The sequence below is a fragment of the Etheostoma cragini genome, chromosome 12, assembly GCF_013103735.1.
Source record: "Etheostoma cragini isolate CJK2018 chromosome 12, CSU_Ecrag_1.0, whole genome shotgun sequence".
Classification (NCBI taxonomy): domain Eukaryota; kingdom Metazoa; phylum Chordata; class Actinopteri; order Perciformes; family Percidae; genus Etheostoma; species Etheostoma cragini.
In genome coordinates, this window is record NC_048418.1 from 7,681,971 (window position 1) to 7,708,348 (window position 26,378).

The window sequence follows — 26,378 nt, forward strand, 5'->3', positions numbered from 1 at the left end:
TTTTTTAATACTTATTTAGTGAACTAAATATATTGAAAGTGTGGGTCTCCTCACCACCTTCCCTGCGGGCGTGAGCCACTCTCCTCTTTTCACTACACCAAAGGAGCCGTCCCCAAGCTTCTCAAACAGAGTCAGATCCTTCTCTGGGATAAGGCAGGTCAGAGCCTGCTGCCCGTCCAGAGGACTGACACCATCAGGCTGTGTGGCCGGGACTCCCTCCCCCAGACCCAGTGGAGGTGTGCGAGACAGCTTACGAAAGGAAGAGGCCGGCTGGCCCTGCTGGGGGAAGTCTCCGCCGTCTGGGCGCTTACCACTAAACACCTGCAGAAAAACAAAAAGGACAAATGAAGCTGGTTGTTACAAGACCATGCTTCATTGTACACAAGTGTAATGATAAAAATATAATTGAACTGCTTATAAAAAATAGTTAGAACCCTATTATGTAGTGGCTACAACTACCCAAAGGGTTCCCCAGTTTCTCATGAAGGACCATATTTGCTTTTTGTCTTCCACCGTTATAAGCCATTGAGCTACCTGTCTGGTCACTTTGCACTCAGGAGACACTGGGGTGGAGAGTGTGGGTGGAGATGGAGGGAAGACACCAGACTCTCTTCAATCATGAACTTTATCTCCCACTCTCTTCCATCTCTGCCTTGAGGAAAACTCTTTCCACTTTCTCCCTAATCTGCTCTCCCCTTACTCTCCTCACCCACACATCGGATTGACCCACTAACCTCAACACACATACACAAAACTAATGTATAACTAGAAAATACATTTCCTGCAGAAAATGTTTGTGAATGTTATAAAATCTAAACTGCAAAAGCTAAACTTGATTGCTGACATACTTGTGTAAGAAGAAGGTGAAGTAGTAAGAATAGTTGAAAAAGTGCGACATTTTTTTCATTAGTATATATTTTTCTGAAATGTTGAGTATTACTGACAATGTATTGAACAAAAGAGGAATAGTTTAGGGTTTGAATAAAATTCATTAAATAGTTTGTCAAAAAAAAATGTCCGATATTAAAAAAAATATCATGATATAGTATGTTGGACAAGTCATAAAAAGTTTAAATGTAGTATGAACGCCAAATGAAAATCCTAAAAACAAATGTTGCAGTATTTTTGTGCCGAAAAAATTAATAGTGTTGTATGTTGAAAAATGCAATAGTGTAGTATGTCAAAAGTCAAAGAACTGTATTTAAAAAAGTTATTTAAAAAGTATAGAAGAACATTCAAACTCCATACAAAAAGGCCTAATCCAGACTGTGAATCAAACAAAGCGGTAGTGTTTGCAGTGCCTATGTTGATGTATATTGGAGCAATAATAACCCTTGAATAAAGCATGTTGAAAACAGTCATAGTATAGTATGTTAAAACGATCATGAAAAGTTCATAGTATACTATTTAAAAAAAAAAAATCATAGTATAGTGCATTGAAAGTAGTCATGGTATAGCATGTAGAAATTTCATAAAAAGTCATACATTTCATAAAAAGTCATAGTATAGTATGTCTATGTACTTTAGATAAATATCATGAAAAAGTCATGACATTTTTTTTTTAAATCAACAACAAAAGTCGTAGTTTAGTTTGTTGAAGAAAATCATTAAACATCTAATAGTATAGTATGTTGAATTTAAAACAAAAAGTTATTGTATAGCATGTCGAAAAGTCATACAAACTCATAGTATGTAGAGAAAAAAAAGTCATGAAAAATGTAATAGTATATTATGTCAACAAAAGTTAAAGTACACCATCTACCGTCAACATATCTTGTTTCATTACACAAAATGGTAAAGTATTCCAAAAGTCAAAGTGCAGTATGTTGAAAAGTCATATGAAGTCATGAGAACTTATATAGAAGTCATAGTATAGTATGTTGAAAAGTCATAAAAAGTCATATAGTGTGTTGAAAAAAGTCAGGAAAAGTATAGTATGTTGAACAAAGTCATAAAAAGTCATAGTAAACCTCTCTCTTAGATACCTGTACAATGTGTGTGCTGTCCAGAGGCATTAAGGGAAAGCTTTGTTTAGAGGCCCTAAATAAGACGGTTTACCAAAATAGAAATGCACAGAAACAAGTGCTGGTGTCATATTCCGGAGAAAACGATATGAAGCTACATATAAAATAGCACAGGTATGGTGCTCTTGTGTATAATGACAATAAAGGCATTCTATTCTATATCAGGTGAAATAATAATTTTCTTACAGTAAGAACAACAGTAATATCCAACACCAATTATTAACATACATCACATCTACATCACATAAAGTAGACATGTCATAGGTAGAGCAATAAACAATTGAACGTTTTTATTCCATTAAAGTGAATGGGACCAATGTGAACTCATTATTGGCTGATAAACAAAGGTCGGTACTCAGAAACGGTATCATCACTAAAAAAGAGGTGTCAATGAATCCCCGCTGCCAAACATATTTAACTGGCCAGATATAAACAGTAGCAAGCAGTGTGCGGTTTCACATTCACACTGGACCAGACATGACATAATGCTGCAGACCTTTTTAAAAACACCACATCTCTGTGGTCCCTGTGTGTTAAGTGGGTTTCAAATAGGAGGCTCAACATTCAAAAGATTCTGAGCTTGACAGCGCAGGCACACACAGAGGGCTGAGGAAGCAGATTATTCTAGTTGAGGATGGTGCCAGAGGCGGACACAGACAGGTGTAATTATAGAAGGCAAGCATCGTACTATGGGCACAGCATGCTTGCTCTCACACACACACACACACACACACACACACACACAGTAATTCTTCACACATTTCATACCTTTGAGCCTTGTGTGTGCATTTGTATGTGTATCATATATTGTATGAATCTGTGTATAAAGTAGCTTATAATTTTTCTTTTTAATCTTTTTAATTTTTCTTTTTAATATGAATCTTTTATCTTTAATCTTGAGTGAATAAGTGTATAAATTCAAGTCAAGTTCTTGTTCTCTTGTGGGATGTCCTTACAGATGTGTATGCACTCCAGATGTGTTTCTTCTTTTAAAAATAAGTAATAGAACCAATCAAGGAATTGCTAAAACCTCCTCCATAATCCCAATAGATCTTCACAAACACAATGAGCTGTTACAGATTAGGGGTTCATTAAAGCCAGAAGTGTCTGTCACACACACACACACAACACCTTAACATTATTTTCAGGGCTTTGAATACAATTTTGTGTCTATCATGACATGGGCCATTTCTCAAAGACTTGAGAAGTGACTTTTGAAAGCTTTGCCATTCACACTCATACAAGAATTGCATGTCCTACTTTAACACGGCAGTTAAGTACTGAGTCCCCTTAACAGCAGACTGGCATCAAACTAATATACACCACAATGGTAAAGGCTGCTTTTTAGAAGACATGTATACATGTGTTAAGCATGTTGAATTGCCTTTGTGTATGAAATGTGCTATACAAATAAACTTGCCTTTGTTTACTAATTTACTTGCTCTCTTATAATAACTAAAAAAAACTGATTGACACCGATGACAGAAAAATATTTGGCAAGGTGTTGCTAAATTGGATAATGTTAGTGTTGTGTAATGTTGAATGTATGAAATGAATTAGCCCTGTGTGTGTGTGTGTGTGTGTTTGTGTGTGTGTGTGTGTGTGTGTGTGTGTGAGAGAGACCTTGCTCATCCAGGACTTGCGCTTGCACATGGCTTTCCTCCTTTTCACAGCCTCCCACAGCCGTCTCTGCCCTTTATCAAAAGAAAAAAGGAGAAATGCAATGATGGTCAGCAGTAAACACAAAAGGATGAAGATTCCAGTTGATTCTTCTCATTTGGGTCTTCTTGCATCAGGAAGACATTTATATGTCCAAGAGTTCAGTTACAGAAGATATACTATATTGAATTTTCAAGAAGAAGAAAAGAAGAGCAGCACAAAGCAGAGCAGCACAAAGACAAGATGTAACATCCGGCTTTGATATGAAAGTAGTTAAAGAAAAACCCAACGTGGATGGGAGAGGGGGGTGAAAGATGGACACATACATATAGTACACTTTATATGTAAGAATAGATTGTAGATAAAGCAAATACAAGAAAGACAAAAAGGTTGAGAGCATAGAGCAGAGTGAGCTGAGTGGAGTAAAAAGATGTGATGAATATATGAGCAGGAGATGGGTGTAATTAGTCTTAAGCGGCTCCGTAACCGAGGCCCTCAACTGGATTTAGAACATTACTGCTGCCATCCCCTTTGTCACACACACCACACACAAAAGACCTGACACTTAAGTCTCCCTTCCCATTATCCCTTAGTTGGGACTTTAAATGATATAACGAGTGTTAGTGATGGTGGATTTGCACCAGCTATGCTGAGGGTGTGCCAAATGACACACTGCCAATACTTCACACAAAGGTAATTCTATAGGACTATAAGATAATAGCAGTAATAATATAGGAGACAACGTGTAGAAAGAAAAAGAGACGGTGATGGTCTCTTAAGGCCTTGAATCATGGACAAAATTACAACAAAATTCAATACAAATTAATCAAACCGCTACCACTGCACCTGCTCCCACGCATTGTGTTCAGTCTTATGTGATGTTGTTTTAACCAAGACTATCTTCAGGATCCCAGCAGAACTGAACTAGAATTTGGCATTTGGGTAGACTAAACATAAATGTTCAAAATAACAACCCCCCTCAAACACACACACACGCACACACAGAGTTTCTCACCAGGTCGACCCATGCCGATCTTCTCCAGGTCTTCATTCTTGACGTAGTCGAAGTGTGACAGCCTTGTGACATTAAGGTCATCCCGGATCCGCAGTAAGTACTGCTGCAGCTGCACCTCCATCAGCAGCTCCAGTAGCCATTCTGTGCCTTCCTCGCACTGCATGCTACCGCCCAGTTTCTGCCAAACACCCACAAAGAATACAGGAAACTGAGTTCAATATTGATTTTTTCATTGCTTGGTCTCAGAGCTGGAGAACAAAGTACTGTCAGATAGAAAAGCACTGAGCAACAATCAAACTAGTGTTTTCTGTCAAAGAAACGAGAGGAAACTAAGCTCTGATGTATTGTGTGCTCTTCAGTAATGGTGTAGAGCACAGTGAAAAAAACCTGCTTAAACAGTTCACATACCTAATTGAACACTGAAAATACACACACTTGGGCACACACACACACACACACAAACACACACACACAGACACACACTGCAGACTGGGTTGACCAAATTTTTATCACATACAAATGTACATGGCGACCAAATAGCATTAGCTGCTTGTCAGCGGACTGAACAAATACATGTGACTACACAAATTTTGCCAAATTCAATACCTTTTAGGGACAAACCGAATTGCCCCTAAATATCGAGTATCAAAAAATGCCTTATGGTTCAATACCCAATTTCCATACCTGAGTGAATCTCATCAGCATCAGTGCGCCAATAAGCATTTTGCATGCTTCTACAAAGATATAATAATGTTTTTGAGTTGCTGTCTAACGATACACGTTGTAGAGACACGCTGGAAAAACTCTATGTTACCTTCCATTGAAAGCCAATAATTGTTATCATCACACTACAAGGTTCTGAAAGACAAACACTCAAATTGATTGCCCCAAGCTGCATTGAGATGTATGCTAGACATTCATTTTACACATTATTGTAAACATTAAAAGATTTTAACCTGGGGTGCAAAAACGTTCGTGCTCCACTGTAATGTGCAAACATCACAATCTTACAACAGTAAGACATACATGAGATGATGGATGATACAAACCCGGTGTCCACAAGAGACAAACCGGACGATCCTAAACACTTTGACCACAATTTCTATATGCTGTACTATGTTCCTCCATAAGTCTGCTGAGTCAGACCATCAATTTTAAATGTCAAAACACCCCATCTTAATACATCAACCATCATCGTCTACATATTGTGAAAATCTGAATCTTGCACATCATGTAGCTGAAATTAATCTTAAATCCTGATGGGTTTCATAGTGCTATTAGTCGAGATGATTAAGTTAAATAAAAAGAGTAAAGAAAGTAAAGAACTTTAAAGATAAGCCACTCAAATGCGTATCTACTTCTCCATTACACCTGCTCACACTGTCTGGTCCACAGTATTATTCCCAGTCTCAATGAGGGGAAACAGAAAAATACTCAAACATTCCTAATCTGCAGAGATTGACAGGGAGACCTCCAGGGTGGATGCTCTGGGGTGAAGGGGTCACTCCACTGTGTAGTAATTATACTCTGTGAATGAGGAACTTCCTGTGCTGGCTGAGCCAAGGTTACAAGGTCTGGGGAAAAGTGTCAGAGGTCGCAGCTTCCTTTCGGTCATTTAAACATCATGAAGGGCTTGGTCAGAGGGCCTTTTAAGTCTTTAAGAAATAGGAAGTCTTCCTATTTCTTAATGACATAGAGACACATTAGATTTCACAAAAATACACGGCTAATGTTGGGCCATACTTTAAGAAACATGTGACCATCCCCTAAAACACAAAAAATATGAATCTACCCTGCCTTTTCAACGGAAAGTGAGTGGTCCTGTATTTTCCATGAATTGCTGATGCGAGGTCTGACTGCGGCTGATCTGGGAGGGCTCAATCCCCAATGGTTATGCCAGATGTCCCTATCCTGATACAAATTCACTGCAATGCACATAAAAGTGGGTCAGCTGATATCTCTTTAGCAATGTCCATACAGCAGGAGGCATTTTAACGGGCCAACAGAGAATAGTCTTTGGTGTTCCCTTAAAGAGCAATCCTCTGTTTTGAGCAAAGCAGGTAAAACGAGTCTATTATTAACTTAACCAAATATAATTTAATAACCTGTAAGAACTTTATAAAGATGCAGGCTGCACCAAATGACTGTGGGATTAAATACAGCTGCAGCCATTTGAATCCGTCTCTATGTTTTTTATTTTGCTGCATCATGCCTGACCCCTACCCTGAGAAAGACGATACAGCGGCCTCTTGGCTGGTTCACGACTGCGCTAAGCTCTGCCAAATACTCACATTTTATGTGGTATGTTTATTTGACCTGCAGTACATTCCCCTGACAACATTTAAACAAACTAACTATTTCTTTTGCATGTACGAAATAAACATTTTTGTATACAGCACAATGGAGCATAAACCATGAACTATTACACCCTTTATCATGCAGCTCAAGTCTGGTCTTCCCTGGCAGTCAACATGTAAGTGTTATTTCACTGGACGGTGCCAAAGACGCAAGTCAGCTTCCTCTTGGGCCTTTTTCCATGACAGTGTCATATCTGAGGCATGAGGGTTCTCTGTCAACTTGCTAACCAATTTACACAACCCATGAAACAGGATATTACATTTTACACTTTTAAGGGACAGGTGCTGTACAGACACGACACATTCACTTAAAGAGGTGGTAAAGGTGGGTTATGTCTAGGGCTGGGTGACATGACGTTATATCACCAAAACTATATAAAAATATTATATACATTTTTATATATATAAAATTGTTTTACTGTATGGATTTTTCTATATGGTTCCTATCGCTATGTTGAAAAACCCGCGGCCAAACTTCTGTGCGGCAACACCATTTGGATGACACATTACGTTCTGATCGTTGCACTTTGCAGCAAAGCTGGAGAGAACCATAGAGATGCTGTTTTGATAACATGGAGTGTGGAGAATAGCATGGGGTCGTTTCTGCATATGTACTGGGAATGCCCCAATGTGGTTAGGTTCTGGAAGACAATATCTCTCACATTGAGTGACATGTTTAGGATTTTAGTCTCTCCGATTTTGCTCCTACTCAATTATGACTGTTTAGATTTCTCTGTACAGTAGAGACACATCTTATTGGCTTATGGGCTCACGGCAGCTAAGAAGATGTTGGCCTTAAGATGGCAGCCACCACATATCTTAACCGGACAGCACTGGGCCAACTCACTTCTTAAAATTGTTTCTAATCTTTTGTTTTGTTTTTTGGGGGAAGAGATCCAAGGTGGGGGGGGGTCGGTCGCCATGGTGGTTACAGTTTTTTGGTTTTACTTTTAGATTATCTTACATTTTCTGTGTTTGTGTTAATGGATGGGGGGCTGAAAACAAGAAAAGAAAGGGCTAATACTGTAATGTGTAATACTGTTGATCTTGTGCCTTCTCAATAACAAAAATCCTATATTGTGACACTGTCAAGTAACATTTTGGGAGGAGGGAAATTATGAGCTCTTGTTTTATTCTTTGATATGATGTCAAACGGAAAGCATCTTAAGGTGCTTATCTTGACTTCTCTTATAATAGGATGAGAAGGAGGATGCACATTGTGTGAGGTTAACAGAAGGAATGCTACATTCAAACATCATAAAGTGTGACTTGTGACAGGACTCCAGGAGGAATCCAACCGGGGCCAGAAGTCCAGTATTAAGGCTCTAAAAAGTGTCATTTCCCCATGAAATGTGACAAAATAAGGAGCAGGTACAATTTGTTTTCATGTTTCAAATGAAAAGTAAAAAGAAGGAGACAGAAACAACAAGTATGACAGAGAGAGAGAGATGTAGGAGTTCAGATGCAGAGAAACAACATGATGTCCCTGGTGAGAAATGCCTCTGGCCTGAACTCAGTCCTCATGGTAGTAAAGAAATGCATGCTCTCTCTCACACACGCACACACGCGCACACATGCACGCACGCACACACACCTACCTCCTGGCCAAAGCCATGTCCTGTACTAGATCTGTTCTGCTCTAACATCCTGCTGCAATAACAACAACAACAAACTCCCAGAGGATGGTCTCAGTCCAGCTGGAGTGTCCATGCGCACACAGTCACAGACATACTTTCTCTAAACTCACAGCAGGCTGCCTCAAACTGAAAAAAAAAAGTGCTAAAAAAGATAAATATGCTTTTATGTGTTCATAAGGCACATGCACACACACACACACAAACTCACACAGACAGACAGGCAGACAGAAGGACAGAAGGACAGACAGACAGACAGACAAAGATCACCGTCCTCCACCATATTTATGATACAGACTATATATATCTATATTCAAACATCTGGGTAGACCACATTAGCCTGACTATAGTTTCTAATATCCATGTCATATTTCCAAAAAATAAAATCCCTCAGTGGACCAAAGAGAGCCACCATCAGACAGACACCAGACTTACTCGATATATATGAAAGTGTGCCAGGAAGGGGAATGACTGTTTCAGCTTGTCAAACCGTCGCATCCTGAATTCCTTTGTCTGGATGAGTGTAGAGTAAGTGCAAAAAGTGTTTAAATGGCCAGAGGTGGCTGCTGGTCTTTTAAAACATTACCGGAGCAACAGTCCTTCCAATTTGATGTTCCCCGTCTCTGAGGGAATTCGAAGAACCGCACACACTCCTCGGATCAAAACCCGGGAGAGGGAAGAAAAACTTCCTAAGATCCTGTTTGCCAATCTATTACATTCCATGGCGGGGCAATCGTCCTGTAAGCCCCTTCTTTAGCTACAGCTCCCTCAAGAAGGCAAAGAGGCATCCATGCAGCACTTCAACATGCAAAAGAGAACTTAACCAGTCTTCAAATACGTGAAAAAAAGGCTGTAGAGGGATTAAGAGCTGCTGTCTGTTGCAGAGAAAAGCCTCTCAGCTCTGCCCTGTGCCCAGTCCAGCTATGTGTCCTCCCCAGACAGCAGTGAGCCACTGATCCAGACTTGCAGAACTTCACAAATAAGTCTCTCACACACACACACACACACACACACACACACACACACACACACACACACACACACACACACACACACACACACACACACACACACACACACACACACACACACACACTCACACACACACACACACACTCCCTCTCTCTCCCTGTGTCTTTGCGCGTGCAGCTACTGTCTGTTTGCTTTTCAATCCCTCCATAGAGCATGGGGCTAAAAATAGGAGCGACTTCTCCCTGATTCACTCGCTTGCCAGTGGGGCAGGCAGCAGGGACGTGAGAGCCAAAGTGAGTGACTGTCTCTGGTTTCACATTTTAGGGTGTAACAAGATGCGTGTCTCGTTGGTTTTAGAGAACAGCGATGTGTGCTTTGTGCTGTATGTTAAGTGTATATAGCTTTTTTTTCCTGACTTGACCTTCACTCTGTTGTCGTCTCTTCCCTTATTATTCCACTTTCTCCCCCACATACCCCTATTCCTACCTCCTACTGCTGTACTTTTCCCTGATCTACACTCTCACCCTATCTTTCTGTCCTCCCCCCTCCTTTCCCTCCTGCAGTCAGTCAGACGGTCCGTGCAGTGCAGAGCAGTGCGTGGTGCAGAGGACAGAGGCTTCATGGTATTCAGCCCGGAGGAGCATTTGATCCAGGGCCAAAGGGTCACATTCAACTGCAGGATAGAGAGCTTGTTTCCTGTGATGCAACCCCGCACACACGCACAAGAAAACACACACACACACACACACACTTCTTCCTCTCATGCCTGCTTATCATAAAATTCACCACAGTGGAGAAATTTCACTTTGGGGGTTTTGAGTTTGACTGTAGATTAAATGATACTAAAAACAGTTTTTATTTAGTCGTAGCTTTAGACACAACTGCAATCAAGACCTTTAAAGTCAATTTAAATCTAAAGAGCATGTTTAAAAGGCCGCAGCGGTTCCATCATGGCACAGGGACAGTAGACTGAATTCATGTATTTACTGGATAAACAATCAAACATCCACATCACTAAATCCTTTTACAGTTGTACAAACAGAGAAGTCTGTCGCCTGACTAGTGATTATAAATCACAGAGGCCGCAGATGTCTGTCTTTGGGAGACTAATTCTAAGTTACAGGTCAAAATAAAAAACAATTATCTTAACAAGACTTGCCCGGTCCACCTATCTTCACTCCTCTGTCTTACTGACGTCTATTCCATCTTTTACCACTGCATAAAAGTCCTAACCTCACCCTTCTCTTACCTAGCCTTCACTCCTTCATTAATCCACTCTCTTTCACTCTGCTACCCTCTCTCAGCCCAACCTCCCTCCCTAGGATCTTGCCAACCCAGTGCATTTTCTTCTTTATTTGGTGCTGCCTTTTATTTCCTGCCTCTAATCCTCAAAAAATGTTATCTCTCTCTCCCTCTTCTGAATATAAAGAAACCCTTACCAACTGCTTTTACAGACCCCCAGTAGCAGCAAGTCCCCTCTCATTCTGAGAGGTATTTGTGCTCTCTGTTATTATCTCTTTATTTGCTTGTTAGTCCACCTATCAGCATTTGACTTGGTCTTGGTCTCTCTCTCTCTCTCTCTCTCCCCCCACTGTCCTCTGCCTTTGTGTGTGAAGGGAAGTGAGCAGACGGAGAGGAAGGAAAGAAAACAACAACAAAAAAGGGCTGTTGTCATGAAATATCTGTCTTTAATTAAAGACTGGACAGCAGACAAATGTGAAAGGCATGTGGGGATGCTGTGTTCTAACATTATAAACATGATAGGTATATAGATTCATTTATCCTTTTTCCTTATCTCACAGTTATCTAAACTAATTTAAGGAATCAAGGAACTAAGGAAATGGAACATATTACTAAATAAATCCCCTAATACACAAAAACTAGATCAAATGGGTTCCAGGAAGCACTCACGGACGAGGTCTCTTTAGTTCACCCCCCTGCTCCTACATGAGTAGGTATGTCTATGTGTATATACAGTATATGGTCTGTTTATATAAGGGCGTTGTGTATTTATACGGTCTGTCTAAATAAGGGTGTTTGAAGTGTAAAAATAATTGTATTATCACTATTATTATAACTAATTCTATTTTTTCTATTTCTTATATATGTGTTATTCTAGGATTAATAAAGTATCTTATCTTATCTGACATGACTGCCATGTCCTGCTTGGTCATACTGTATGCTAATTGAGCAGTTTTTTTACACTTCTATGTGATTGCCTATCCATCACGGTACAGGGGCAGACCCAAAATGCAGACAGGTGATAAAAGGTAAGTACTTTTATTGTCCAAAGAACAATGCAGGCAACAGTACAGCAGGAGCAGGGAGTAATCATTTTCAAAAGGCAGGCGGAAGTCCAATGACACTCAGGTAGGAAAAAGTACAAAAGGCGCAGGCAAGAAACAAACGGGAAACAGGCTAAAGTCCAAAATCACCGGGGAAGCAAACTCGAAAGAAAATGCTGGAAAGAGTGACATACGGACAACTCCAATCTGGCAGAGGTGAAGTGGGAATGGTGAGTGTACTGGGATGAGGGGAAGCTGAAAACAAACAGGTGAATCAAATTAGGGGCGGAGATGATAATGAAAGCAGACAAAGGCAGGAAGACAATTGACTAAGGATGTAACCAGACAGTGGATTTCAAAACAAAACAGGAAGTAGATAAACAAACAGAAAACATGAAACACACTACAACAGAAACTTGACAAAACCACACTACCTGCCTCAACAGAGCACCTACAGTTAGAAGCAGAGTGTCAAAGACCAGCGCTTTCGTCTTTGTTTGTATTCCTTATTACTAATTTTTTTTCATTGTATTGTCTTTACAAAGTTCTTGCACACCAGAAAGTTGTGTTGACAGGTTTGTCAGATCATTGTTGGTTCTTTATGTGTACAAAAATCTAATTTAGCTTAAACGTTTTCAGCCTCACATGCTGTATTTTGCAATGTTGGGAAGCCTACTAAATATCAACAGCCTCTAGAGTACCTTTTAATTTTCCTGTTCTTTACAAGTGTTTTATGAGGAATACCTGAGGGGGCAAGCTGGCTCCACAGTCTCAGTCCCAGTCATTATTTATAGTTTAGGTGTTGATTCCTCCTGGATTCGTTCAGCCATCATTTAAAAAAACTCTGGAAACACCACCTGTTTACCACGGCCTACAACCTCCTTTAGCTTAGCCACAGTAATTCTGCAAAGTGTCCTCGGGTTTCATGAAAGGCGCTACATAAATAAAATATATTTTTATTATAATTATTATCAGATGTCTCATTCTCACGGTTACACAGACGCAGAGGTGATGTCATGAATCTGGCTCTAAATCATCAAGCACACAGGATGACTTAAAAAGCAAAGACCCCTCACTCTCTCACACACACACACACACACACAACTATATATATATATATATATATATATATATATAATACACTTAACATACAGAACACAGCACATCTTGGATTACAACAGCCAGAGCTATATTCTTGTACACCCACACTTACTGTACCCTGCGTTATGAACACATGAAAGCATATTTAACTTTTTTTCAGTTTGAGGCAGCCAACAACAACAAAAACACCACTCCGACAACAAGAACTACAACAACAATACAATTTTAACAAAATAGTATCGACAATAAGATACCAACATTAAGACACCACTTCAACAGGATGTCAAAACAGTAAGATTAGCTTGGTATCCAGGTTACACTGATGTAGATTTAAATCAGTGGAAGGAATGTGTCACAGGGCCATCAGACGCCTCCTCACAAAGCAGATTAGACCAATACGATTAATGGTCAGTAAATCAACCTGCAAAGCCATTGTTACACCACTAGGTGGCACCAACCTATAATGGAGTATTCAGTGGGATGGATGATTTTACTTAGCATTAGTTACTATACAGTTAATCCCCCGCCCCTTTTCTGTTCATTGTCTGGCCATATGGGTAAAGTTCACAGTTATGTGTTGCACAATTAACACCATATCCCATAGCTCGGTTGGTAGAGCAGGCACGCATATATAGAGGTTTACTCCTAGACGCAGTGGTTGTGGGTTCAATTCTCCCCTTTTATGTCTTCATCTGTCCTGTGGAATAAAAGACCTCAAAAGATAAGGTAAAAAATAAAAAGAACAGTTATGCAGCCAGAAAGAGCTGCATGACTTTGCCCTGTTAATTGTTAAATTTGGTCAATTTTAATTTTTTGTATTTCTCATGGACATTGATATTTGAGTAAATAAAATTCTTCAACTTGTTTGGTCCCTCACTTACAATGAAGCAGCTACTGTGGGCCTCTCCAGCTGTTCCTATCTGGCCTCCTTTTCCCTCTCTTTCTCTCTTTTTTTCCATCTCTTTTTTGTATCTACCCACAAACACACAGTCGTATTACGATGGCCGTTCGACTGCGATATGAAGTGATGCCAAGCCCAAGTTAAACGTCTCACCATGTAGATTGTATTATCATGAATTGACATCAAATTAGCGGCTTGCTGGCTAATGAGATTATGAAGAAAAAAGCACTGTGTGAGGTCTGCATTATGTCCGAGTAATGCAACACACACACACACACACACACACACACACACACACACACACACACACACACACACACACACACACACACACACACACACACACACACACACACACACACACACACACACACACACACACACACACACACACACACACACACATTAAGCTTGATTCTGTAATATGATGCTCACTGTACACAGACACAGGCATGCAGAGGCTTGCACTCATGGCTGGATTCACATTGACGTACAGTGTTGGGAATTAAGATAGCTTAGTGGATACGGGTGGACCTGCTGCCAGTGCATTTCTAAAGTAAGTTGCAACCTTTTGGTGGCAAAACAACAGTCTGCGGTTTGGTTGTGGGTTAGGAGAAGTAGAATAAATATAATTAATCCCTCTTCCAACTGTGCAAGCAAAATATCTTCACACACAGACACACACACACAACTCCCAGTGGATGGGCTCAGTCCAGCTGGAGTGTCCATGCAGACACAGACAGACACAGACACACAGACACACAGACACACAGACAGACACACACACACACACACACACACACACAGACAATGCCTCGGAGGGAGCCCTGCATGCACAGACAAACAGAGATGAGTCATACCTGATCTCACAGATTGTAACCCTCTGTCAAAGTCTGGCTTTTTACATTCTCTGTAAATCCCTCCATTGTCCACAACACCTCGTCACTCACAGAGTCAGGGAAGGAGAGGTGTCATGTGGTGATACATGTGGGGATACAAACAGACTGCTCCTAGGCAAACACATAACATATGTGTCCCCATTTGGTAGCTTGGTCAAATAGGCATAATGCCAGACAACCAAAACAACCCCCACTAATACATCCTAATGTCGCCTCCGACGTGAAAACACACCCATCCGAGCAATCTCTTCTTTGATCACCTAAAGATGGTTAAGAGGAGAAAAGAGGGTGATAGTGAATTATGTTGGTCAATGATGGTTGACCTCCTACCGACAGTCAACAGCGTGTGAACCCAATATTTAGTCAAATATGTGCTACAATGAGAGAATATTTCTTATTTCTGCAGATGCTCAACAATGTAGAATGTAGGTTGAAGCTTACTAATTCCCTCATGCTCCATAGTCTATCAGAACCAGATCTGTATTAAACATTAAAGGATTGCTCTGATAGAACATTGAGTACATGTATATTTGAAGGGAGTCACAGGACTCCAACCTCTCTCCTTTTCCTTCTCTCTCTCTTAGTGGTTCATCTGTTCTTACATATCTTTGTCTCAGAGTTTCTGATGGAGACAACTGCATGCAGTGTGTTAGTGTTGTGTGCATTAGAACTAGAAATGTATTTAGCACAAAGCTGCAGCTTTAAAAAAAAGAAAAAAGAAAAAAAAAAGAGTGATCTGATTCAGCCCACAGAAACCAGGACAGCTGCTGTGTCCACGGGCTTAACTCTATTGAACTAGCACACAGACCCTAAACGCCGCACTCAGTTGACAATCATACTATTTATACTGTTGCACAGATCTACACATTCATGCACCCGTCCATTTGTAATACCCACTTATCCTATGGAGGGTCGCGGAGGGCTGGACTCAATCCCAGGACAGACTGAGAGCAGGGCTAGGCGGGGTTTAAAATCTTTTGATAATTTCACGATATTCATCAGCAATTAGCTAATACCAGCCTGGCCACTATACCACTGTAGTGCTGTGTACTTTTCAAATCAAGCCATGACCCTTTTTGTATGTTATCCCCTTTCTGTCTTTGCCACATTTCACATCTGCCTCCAGACAGTATACTACCAATAACGATTTAAAAAAGGCCAGAACACTGACAGCATAGTGGCAAAGGCATTGCTGATCTCATCCGAGCCAATAGAACAGCGAGGCCTGTCCGTACGGTACGTCACAGGGTTTGTGAAAGGACGTGGGGGTGAGCGGAAGAGGTGGGAGGCTATAAAATGTCATAGTTTGCTTTTCACCAAGCTCATTCTGCAGCACCTCATCAATGACCTCATGATTCGGCCTTCAATAAAGCGTGTGTGCGCGGACAGATTTATATTTAGTAGGTCTTTTTCACCACACTTTCTTGTAGTGGTAGGAAAACACAGGTGTGGAGTATTACAATTCAGTGTATCAGTAAATCATGACAGTGTGACAGGTAGCCAGCATGCAAAATACCAGGACCCTGAACCTGAAATAACTAAATTGAATTTAGCCAACATTCATTTTATTATTTATTTTACTACCACTCACACCAAAAAAATACATATTAGTGTCATGGCAACTATAATCTACTGATTAACCAATTGCTTGTATTGCAGTCCAAAATGTATTTTCTGTTCAATAAAAGATACGCCTTCCCTTGGGAAAACACCACAACAAAGCCTTACATCATCTCAAACCCTTTCATTTTCCATAATACCTGCTGAATTATGTATCTATCATTCATGTTTGTCTACAGCTGTGTGGCAGAGTATAATCAAGAAAGTGTAGAGGTCTACCTCTTCGTCATCGCTTGGCAGGCGTTGGTAGTCAGACTCTGACGTCTCCTGCAGCCTCTGGTATTCTGCTGTCTCCCCCATGGTGGGGCTCCAACACCGACCAGTACCCGCCTGGGGCTACGTGTCCTTAAATTCCTCAAATAGCCACAGCTCCAGTCAGTGAGCAACCCACGCACAGTCACTCAGGTCAGTTGGCCCGCTTTGAGGTCTGTCCTGTCATTAGAAGGCAAGTACAGTATTCTGCATGTCATTCACAGTACAGCACTGCATTATTTCAGGAAGCTGAGCACAGAACCTCTAATCATTCGTCTAACTGTGCTGCCACCTCCAATACGCCCACCTTCATTGTCTTTCTCATTTAGGTTGAGTCAGCTTTCCTTGAAAATGGTCGGACAATGAGTTCTTCATCTTCACACAGTGATAACAGGGCTGTGTTCACTGACTGACCAGTCGGTAAAAACACAGGCGCTTATCTTTATGGAAATAGCTCTGGCAAGCTGCAGACAGTAATTCTTGATGGTGAATTAACATAGTCCCTATTTTAGCTTTGTTGTGTGGGCAGGCAGGGATTCTTCCTCTTTTGAAGAAAAACAGAAGACAATCCAATTCAATAAAAGACACTACGGTTTGTCCTTTTCACATGCCGGGAGCTTAAATCCTCAGAGAGCATCCAAGGTGTTAAACCAATCATTCTAAATTAATTTACTGCTCATTAATTGTCCTCCTAGACAAGCAAATCCCATGTGTAAAAGCTGCTGCAGCCAGGATGGAGCATTGGGATGATGCAGCCGAGGTGTGGCACTGGAGGTGACAAATCCAGCACACTCTATTTCTGTCGACCCATCTCGCGCCACAGTAATAACCTCTACCCTCAATCTATCTCTCACATCGTTGCTGTCTCTCTCTCTGCTCTTGTTTGCCCTGCCTTATTGCTGCATGCTCTTCATATCCAGCGATGTCCCTCTCTCTCTCCGTTTCTATTTTGGCATCGGGCATCACACCGGCCAGCTTACCTCCTCTCACTCATCGCCAGCAGTGAAATATGACTGCAGTGAAGGAGCGAGTTCTTGATTTTTCACCTGACTTATTTCCTCCTTCCTTTGTGTGCTTCCCCATAGATATTGAGCAGCTGTCCAATCGGACTGGCAGCTCAGCTCTGACGATCACTGCTAAAGCCTGGGAGGATCTTTAACGATGCTTTGTCCTAAATAGACTTCCTGATTGCTCGGCCGATGCCTAATCCACGGCTGTTGTTGTTATTGTTTTCCCCCTCCTCTCCTCCTTTCAGTCCCTCACCCTCTAACCCACTTTCCACACCCCTCCACTTGATTATTTTTTTTTCCCATTTCAGCCCCGGCTCGATGATTATGTGAGCGGTCGCCTCTTCTATTACCGTGGCAACATCAACCCATCCCACCTCCCCGCTCCCCTGTAGTCTCATCGATCCAGTCAGGGGTAGTTGTGATAGAAGCAGCCAATGAAGGTGAGGCAGGCTGACAAGGGGAGGGGGGGGAGAAGTGATGATGGCAAGAGGAGGGGGAGCTAATCCTCCCTCTGAGGGAGAAAAACATGGCCATGCTGCTTTGTGTGTGTCTCTGTGGATCTGCGTGTGTGTCAAAAGCACCTCTCCAATATGTGTATCCAGGCCATCTGGATTCTTGCTGAGTGGACATCTGGATGGAGGGGGAAATAGAATAAAAGAACAATGTGTGTGTGTGTGTGTGTGTGTGTGTGTGTGTGTGTGTGTGTGCGCCACTATCCTCTTGGTCCTTCCTAAGTTGTACTGTGACTAGCAAAATTGCAATTGCAGTCTCTCGCTTGCTCTCTCGCTCTCTCTCTCCCTCTCTTTCCCTTTCCCTTTCTCTCTCTGGTCAATGTCCTCAGGCAGGTTATTTGCAGTCCGCTGAGCAACATTTGCACATGCACTCATTCCTCCGCCTCTTCCCTGCTCCGTTGTGGGATCTGCTTCTCTAGAGTGTCTGGCTGTCACACGTGAGCACGCATTATTGCACGGTGAACATACAAAGGCACATGCACACAAATCTACTAACAAATATTATACTATTTAATACTGAAACACTGTTAATGCATGTAAGCAGACACAATGCCCAGCAACACAGAGGCCTGAATTTCTGTATTTACCACTGGAGATAATGCTGATTATATCTACATATTTAGGGGCATTGCTAGCTTTTGCGTTCAAATTCCCTTTGCCATTAACAAGTGAATTAGTACAGGTTAATCCTTCTTTTCTCCCTCTACTGTTATTGATTTGTGTTCTTGTATCTGGGGTGAGCCCTTGTGTTGTTCCCCTTCTTCTTTTACAACTGAATCCCAAATTATTCTTACTGGTATAAACCTCAAAGGCTTACATCCTCACTTTGACGGCATCACTAACATAACTCCAACTCTCGCTGCACATGTTCAGGGATGGACAAAATAAAGAGCAACAGCTGTACAATATAAGGCAATACAACACTGCCCTGTTGTACATACTATACGTTTGTAAAGCTGTTAAATTTTGATGACATTACAGAGAGGTGGTTTGAACACTTAATACAGTACGTGCAAAGGGGGATCCAATACACAACATCACAAACTACATGACCTCAATACTGACCAAAGTAACACACAGTATACACAATCCAATGCTACTTTGGTAAATATGAAATGCACAACACTGAAGAGCAAAGTTACACAGAGACAGATAGTAGAGAAGGGGAGAAAATAGTGGAGAGAAACACAGACAGAGAAGGGACGCACTGACCAATTGAGGCCACGACAAATGGGGCAGGGCTTAGCTGTGTTGTCGTGGGGTTACTGCTACTGCTGCTCAGTGGAAATATCTCCCACAATTATTTGCCCATAAATTCTAATTTATTTATCAATTTATCAAGTTGGGAAACTAACTTTGCCACAGTGGCTGGTGGATGCCCAATTTTACCAGCTACTTATATTTTTTACCAGCCACCTTTTCCGAAAATTCAAAAATTCAAATGCACTAGCATATTTTGAATAGCTTCAGTGCATTATTTTGTATTAGTAATACATATTTTATTAATATAGGCAAATAAAAAGTGATGTGAAAAAAAAATGAAAACCTTTATTGTCAAACTCTGCTCCTGGGGTCCCATCTTTGTATGGCAGTGCACTTGATATGAGACTTGGATGACTCTGGGCCTCTAATTTAAGATTAGCTGTTCCTCTAAAGAACAAATTGTTTTCATTTTGTGAAGACAAGTAGGTTCGACAGTAAGTACAGTGCGTGGACTGGTCGTCTGTAAGGTAGGCTATAGGTATGTGCCGATGGACGATATCATATCATCGTCCATCACGATGGAGAGCCCCCATCGTGATGCCACGCACCCCACCCTGTCAGAAACACGCTAATCGTAGTGCACAGGAAACTGCTTTGGTCTTAAACTAGCAAAGACACTAGCATTGGGCTTGGCACTGTGCTGCCCCTAAGGGGAAGCTATTTTACCCACTTGGGTGCAACCTATTTGTAGTGATAGTCTCTCTCTCTCTGTCATGACAGTAGCTCTCTCTACCTGGCCTAGTAACGTATCAGCATGCGGTAAGGTCATGCTCTGCGCCTTGACTTGGACACAGCGGCCTCGAACGAGAAAGAAAAGGAATTAACGTGGAACGCCATAACGCTTTCCTTTATCCCCTCATTGGACTTACTTTGTGGATACTACTGTGTGCGTAACAACTGCCAATTTACCAACAACCACTCCACCCGCCACTTTGGCTGATTTACAAAGGCAGAGTCACCCGCCACTTTGAAAAACTACCCTGGTGATGGGTGCTAATTTCCCAAAGTGTTATCAATGTATTAATCTGATCTTTAATCTTCCTTATTGAACCTGCATTTAACTCAAAGTGTAAAATATTCAAGTTCAAGCGCTGAAATACACTTTTTAGAAATATAAAACATATTCACTACATAAAAAAAAAAATAGATTATGTATGAAACATGTGTATGTTATTACCAGTTTAGTTTGAAAGTACATTGTTTTTATAATTGAGCTGTGGCAATAAATAGGATTATGCAATTTCTATTTAATATAATTGTTTATTGCTAATTTTTATTCATTTTCTAATAGACCCATTTAAAAAATGCAATTAAACGTTTTCTTATTTCACATTCATGTGTTATTTTTTTGTCATTTTCATATGTCTTTAAACATGGTATTCATTTTTCCCAGTAGATCGATTACTCAGAGCACCACGGAGCTTTCTCCACTGACCTCTCTGCTTGCACTAAACGCCACATTTCACAAACTCGCCTTCAGAAAGCTGGAAACCCCCTTTAATGACCAACCTCCTTCAACCTTTGAACCTAGAAGCTTCTTTTACCAGCCATGTTGTATCAGGGGGAAGGTAAAGCTGAGCCTGTTAAAACATGTGAATGCGTTCTCTGTCCCTGTGATGGAGAGCGAGGAGAAGCACAGCAAGCTGGCACGCTGTGGGTGTAACATTATAGTGTTCCCAGCACAAACATCGCAAACTCCCTTTAAGAGACCGTTGGGAGTCCTAAAAGACTAAAAGGACTGCTCCTGGGTCCCTCCTGCCTTGTTAAGACAGTTGGTGAGTAGACCACAGGTTTTGGGGACAGCAGTAAGCTTTTGAACAGGAGCTGGAGGAAATCCCTGATGTCTACTGCTGATGTTGGGCTCATAGGGTGGAAATAATCAGGCTAGTAACTGAACAGTACAGAAGAAGAGGTTATGGTCTGTGTGTGTGTGTGTGTGTGTGTGTGTGTGTGTGTGTGTGTGTTGCCGCTGGAAATTCTGTTGGACTTCCCTATTTTAAGGCGAGATGTCCCACACCTTCTGCTTTCCTTGTGTTGGCATTCTCCAACTTCTCCTCAGATCTCTGCAGGGTAAATCAAACCAGCTAGCTAGACTATCTGTCCGATCTGAGTTTTCTGTTGCACGACAAAAACAACTTTTGAACACAGACGTGTTCCATCACAACAAGTTCCTCCCTGAAGCTATTTGCTGAGGCACCGTCATAATGTCCGGGGCTTAGCGACGCCCAAGACGATTGTGATTGGTTTAAAGGAGGCGCCTAGCAGTTTTGGCCATTTCTTTGCTCATCTCACTTTTTGCTTGCAGGTTTCTCTATAGAGCTCCTCCTACAGCTTCTGAATAGATATTCGGCTTGCCGTGAAGCAATCGTTACATCCCTAGACCTGATATCACGTGATACTTCCTGGGGCTGAGGCCGGCAATCGCCGGCCCAAAGTTGCAAGGGTGGTTTTTTAGCTCACAGACGCTAGTGGGGAGGGAAACAACCAGCATTCGACTCGAAAAAAGTCATATAACCATTCCAATGACTCCGAAGCTGTTCACTTAAGGTAAATTAAGCTACAAAAACTGCATAGTTTGTGTAGCTTAACTGCGTATTTTTTGTAGCCTTCCTACAAAAACAGTAGCCTTCCGCTGCGGAGGAAGGTCTGGCAATGGAAGACTACCAAAGACCTAACTATTTTTCACAATTTCCCAGATTTCATATGATTAAATATGAGATAAAATAATCAATATATGGTGGAAGTATAAATAAGTTGTAGTCCTAATACTAACATCATGACACAGTCTGTTTCTTGAGCTGTAGCTGAACTTAAAATGAGCAACAGACCTGTTTCTGGTGGGACTCTAAATGAATCCGTTGACATCCGATTTGGGCTGTGACACTTACAAACACCTATGTGCATGACATATTTCTTCTTATAGGTCATGGCGGCAACACCCACCCACAAATTCTGCTCAGAGATCAAATCTTGTTGACTTAGGAAAAGACTTCACCTCACTGAGGGTAAAAAGACAACACACATGCTATTGGAATATGAAAAAGACGCTAAGATTGACCAATGACGGCTACTGTGCTGAGGTCAGTGCTCCTGGGGAAAATGTTGACACAGTAAAGACACCAGTTGTGGTCAGGGTGTGGACTGTGAAGAAACGGTACAGTAGCTCCTTCAGCGAGCTAAAACCTGACTGCTGATCCACGTGCTCTCATTAAATATACTAAACCTCTTTTCTTTCTCTAAATCCTCACCATATGCTGAAAAAAACTTTCTAAGAGGTTCAATCATAAATATGATGTTGCTGAAAATATTGTATAGGTCTTCATTGTGTTCCTGAAAAAAAGTACAACCAACATAAAATAGTAACACACCATATCTCATCACATCAAGCTTTTTAGATCTATTGCCTTAGCGAGCGGTTGACCAAGACAAATTGCCATACTTTATGTGAATTAATAAAAAAGTATCACATTGGGACTTTGTATTATTAGCTTTTTGTATGGCCTGTTACCAGCCCAGCAGGCTCAGTTAAGATCAATCATGGTTGGGCACAGAGTCAAACGTCCTATTAACTGACTATCTACTATACAACACAATATTTCATACAGAGTTGTCAGGAGAAATATTAATCTCAACAAATCCCTTCTTATCGCCTGTTTCTTAGAAAGATTTCCACTTAGGCTAAATCACAGGCGGACAGACACGCTGAACAAATCCACTGTGGACAGAGGCGTGTGTGAGACGGATGAAAGAGAGAATGCATGTGTGTGTTTGTGTGAATGTGTGACAGAGAGAGATAGACCTCATTGCTATATAATCCTCTAACTCTCATGCAGTCTTTCTAGGAAGTGTTGAAGGGGCACGGAAGTGTATGTGGTGTTGGCTTTCCCCTGTCCCTCCAGGCTAAACAGGTGGGATTTAAGAGTGGGATCTTAAGCCTGCGGGGCAACACAGAGCCATGCAGGGAAGCAGAGGACAGAATTAGGGGGACGGGAGGCCGGGATGAGGTTTCTACTGTCTCATTTAATCTGTGTGTGCGTTGGTGCCAAGGTCACAGGTGATGAGGTATGGAAACCATCAGAAGCTAAACCTCTCTGTGTTTCACTGCCATCTGGGTGCCTGGTCATGCATTATGCCAAGGTGTGTGTGTGTGTGTGTGTGTGTGTGTGTGTGTGTGTGTGTGTGTGTGTGTGTGTGTGTGTGTGTGTGTGTGTGTCATTGAAATGACACTGAAAATACTGACTCAATTATCATCTATGGACTTTCTTGTTGCGCCAATGTGAGTTACTGTTTTACAAAATACTGTAGATCAAAATAGATTCTAAGCAGATTTTAATTATGAACCAAAAAATTTAGTGTTTGAAGTTCATGTTTTACATATGTGATAACTTTTAGTTTTACTGTTATTACGGTATTATTATTTATTACCATTATACGTTATTGTACTCCGAATAATGTTTCGGATTTATATAAAAACATACATATACTGTATCTACATTCTATGTAGTGCAAAAATACACCCATACCCGTGAAATATTTAAAGTTATTATAGGGCAATACAAACTCTAGTGCTAATTACAATTATTGTCTATGTATTAAATTGGACAATAAAAGTAATGATATCTCCATCTGGCCACATGGGGGCAGCCTGAGGCAGCAAGAAGAAAAGAGTTTAAAGCAGTTAGCAGTAAAAGCAGCAGTAATTCATGTGTATGAGGTAGGTGTAAGTACTGGAGTCCAAATTGTTTTTTCTACCTCACATGTAGCTTAAATTTGGTTCTATAAAGATAAAGACATTGTAGGCAGAACAAAAACAAAAGTTAAATTCTCAGTAATGTCCGTCTGCAGCTGCCACGGACGTAATTGCTTCTGTTGTTGCAAAAAGGAGACATCCCTCCCTACCACTGATATCGGCATGCAGAAGTCCGCCGTGTATCCTTCAGCTCGGCAATGAAAAAAGTAAAAAGCCAGCTCTCAAAATGTTCATGCACCTGCCTCAAACTGAAAAAAAGTTAGTTGTTGTTTTCTGTGTTGATAACGCAGGGCACAGTAAGTGTGGGTGTGCAAGAATGTGGCTCTGTCACAGGCCCGCAAGAACGACTGCAAAATTGCATCATCACTGTCTACATTGGTGTGCGTGTGTGTGTGTGTGTGTGTGTGTGTGTGTGTGTGCGTGCGACTAAAAAGATAAGGAGTAAAAAACACTCTGTTTCAATATACTGTGCATTACTACAGAAAAACACAATAAAAACAAAAGAATCGTAAAGGAAAACAACAAATTGAATTCAATCAAATCCCTCAAACCCCACACAGGAACACAATGGTTAGACAACCTTGAAACACAAATGTATTCAGTGAGGCTCATCTGTCTCCATCTTGATTTGTTTTTCAACGTAATCAAGCAAACACACAGCCTGTAACCCAGAAATATTATTGTGCTGCATGGTGTTCAGGTGTGTGTGTGTGTGTGTGTGTGTGTGTGTGTGAACCCTACATTTCTTTGATAGGCCGGTCATCATTTACAGCATGGGCCATGCATGCACTAAAGGGAAATCCTGGTATCTTTCAATCTGGGTGCTACTCTTCTATTTTTGTCCATTATGACTTTTGACCATGCTAATGACATTGATTGGGGCAAGGAGCATGAGCCTCCTAAAACTTTAATTCAATAGAAATGTCAAATACGTCTCTTTGAGTCAGACCAAAAGTAAACAGAAAGTAGCTGCATGGCAGATCAACTTGTCAGCTGACTTGAATTACATATTCATGCATGCCTTTTTGTTTAGATTAGCGTAGGATTAGACATCACGACGGTGTAATAATAAGACAATATAAACTTCCCAACTGTCAAAGATTTTGCCATTCCATTCATACTGAAAGATCTATTCATTTAATATCTATAAAGGTAATGGACAATTGTGGAAAATCTATGAGCAGGACTTTTTTATGGCAGCACTGAATTTTGTTTTAGAATCAAAGTGATAAAATACCTTTATTTTTAAGACATTTAATTCATTCTTAGATAAGCAAAAAGACCCATATGTGTACATATTAGTGGTGGAACGGTCCACAGAAGTCACGTTTTGGTTTATAACTCGGTTCAGACGTCACAGTTTGGTACAATGGAGGGAAAAACAAAAATAAAAATGCAGAAGGCAATTTTTATATAATTGTGCTGTCCCACCTAGCGTCATACAGTCTCTCCCCTGAGGCAGCTGCAACAGCCTGAAGTACGTAAAGTCAGATGTAAACCGTAAACAATAAGTACCCAACACCATCTCCAGACTGTAAAAAAGTAAAGAAAAGTTAATCAGCTAATACAGCATCTCCTATTTATGAAAGCTCAAATTAAACAGAACAACAAAACAAAAAATTGTACTTAGACAAGACCTTCACCCACTACAGCTAAAAGAAAGTATTATGTGTGACAGGCTTACTATCCTGGTTTCCACTCCGCCACGTCTTCCTCCCACTCAAGTCAATAAAATGAGCAGTCAGCGTGAGATAGCTTTTAGTAGCACGCGAAGTCCAACTACCAGTAGTTAGGGAAACGGAGGGTGCAGCTGACAACTCGTGCTCCATCAACGTCCATGTTTGGTTGTATATGGAAGGGACTATAGTTTGCCTCATCTGTGTGGACGAGATGGCATGTTGTAACGAGATTCAAGTACACACAGCAAATACTTGCAGCCAGGTTCCTCTATAAGTGAATATGGGCGCATTAAAGATGACATCAAAACTCTAACAGCTTCCTTGATTTTTTGGGCCCTATTTGTATTTTTATCTAAAGGCTGGTTAAGCACTGTAGGGAGAAGTTAGACAGTTTTTTTTATCTTGTTCCAGTGATTGGCACATCTGGGTGATGGCATTGGATATG

General features: G+C 41.0%; 1 protein-coding gene across 7 annotated transcripts in view; it reads right to left on the reverse strand.

Moving 5' to 3' along the window:
* tnk2b (tyrosine kinase, non-receptor, 2b) overlaps positions 1-26,378 on the reverse strand; it is a 52,454-nt gene that overhangs the window by 13,522 nt on the left and 12,554 nt on the right. For 2 of the 7 annotated variants that reach the window (XM_034887951.1, XM_034887948.1), the window contains exons 1-4: positions 16,687-18,094; positions 4,699-4,876; positions 3,648-3,718; positions 55-321 (exon numbers count right to left, since the gene is read on the reverse strand). In XM_034887951.1, the coding sequence (XP_034743842.1) occupies positions 55-321; positions 3,648-3,718; positions 4,699-4,876; positions 16,687-16,767 (597 nt within the window). In that variant the 5' untranslated portion in view covers positions 16,768-18,094. Of the gene's footprint in view, positions 1-54; positions 322-3,647; positions 3,719-4,698; positions 4,877-9,124; positions 9,648-16,686; positions 18,096-26,378 lie in introns of those variants that run through there. The other 5 variants (XM_034887949.1, XM_034887950.1, XM_034887946.1 and 2 more) reach the window with 4 other exon arrangements.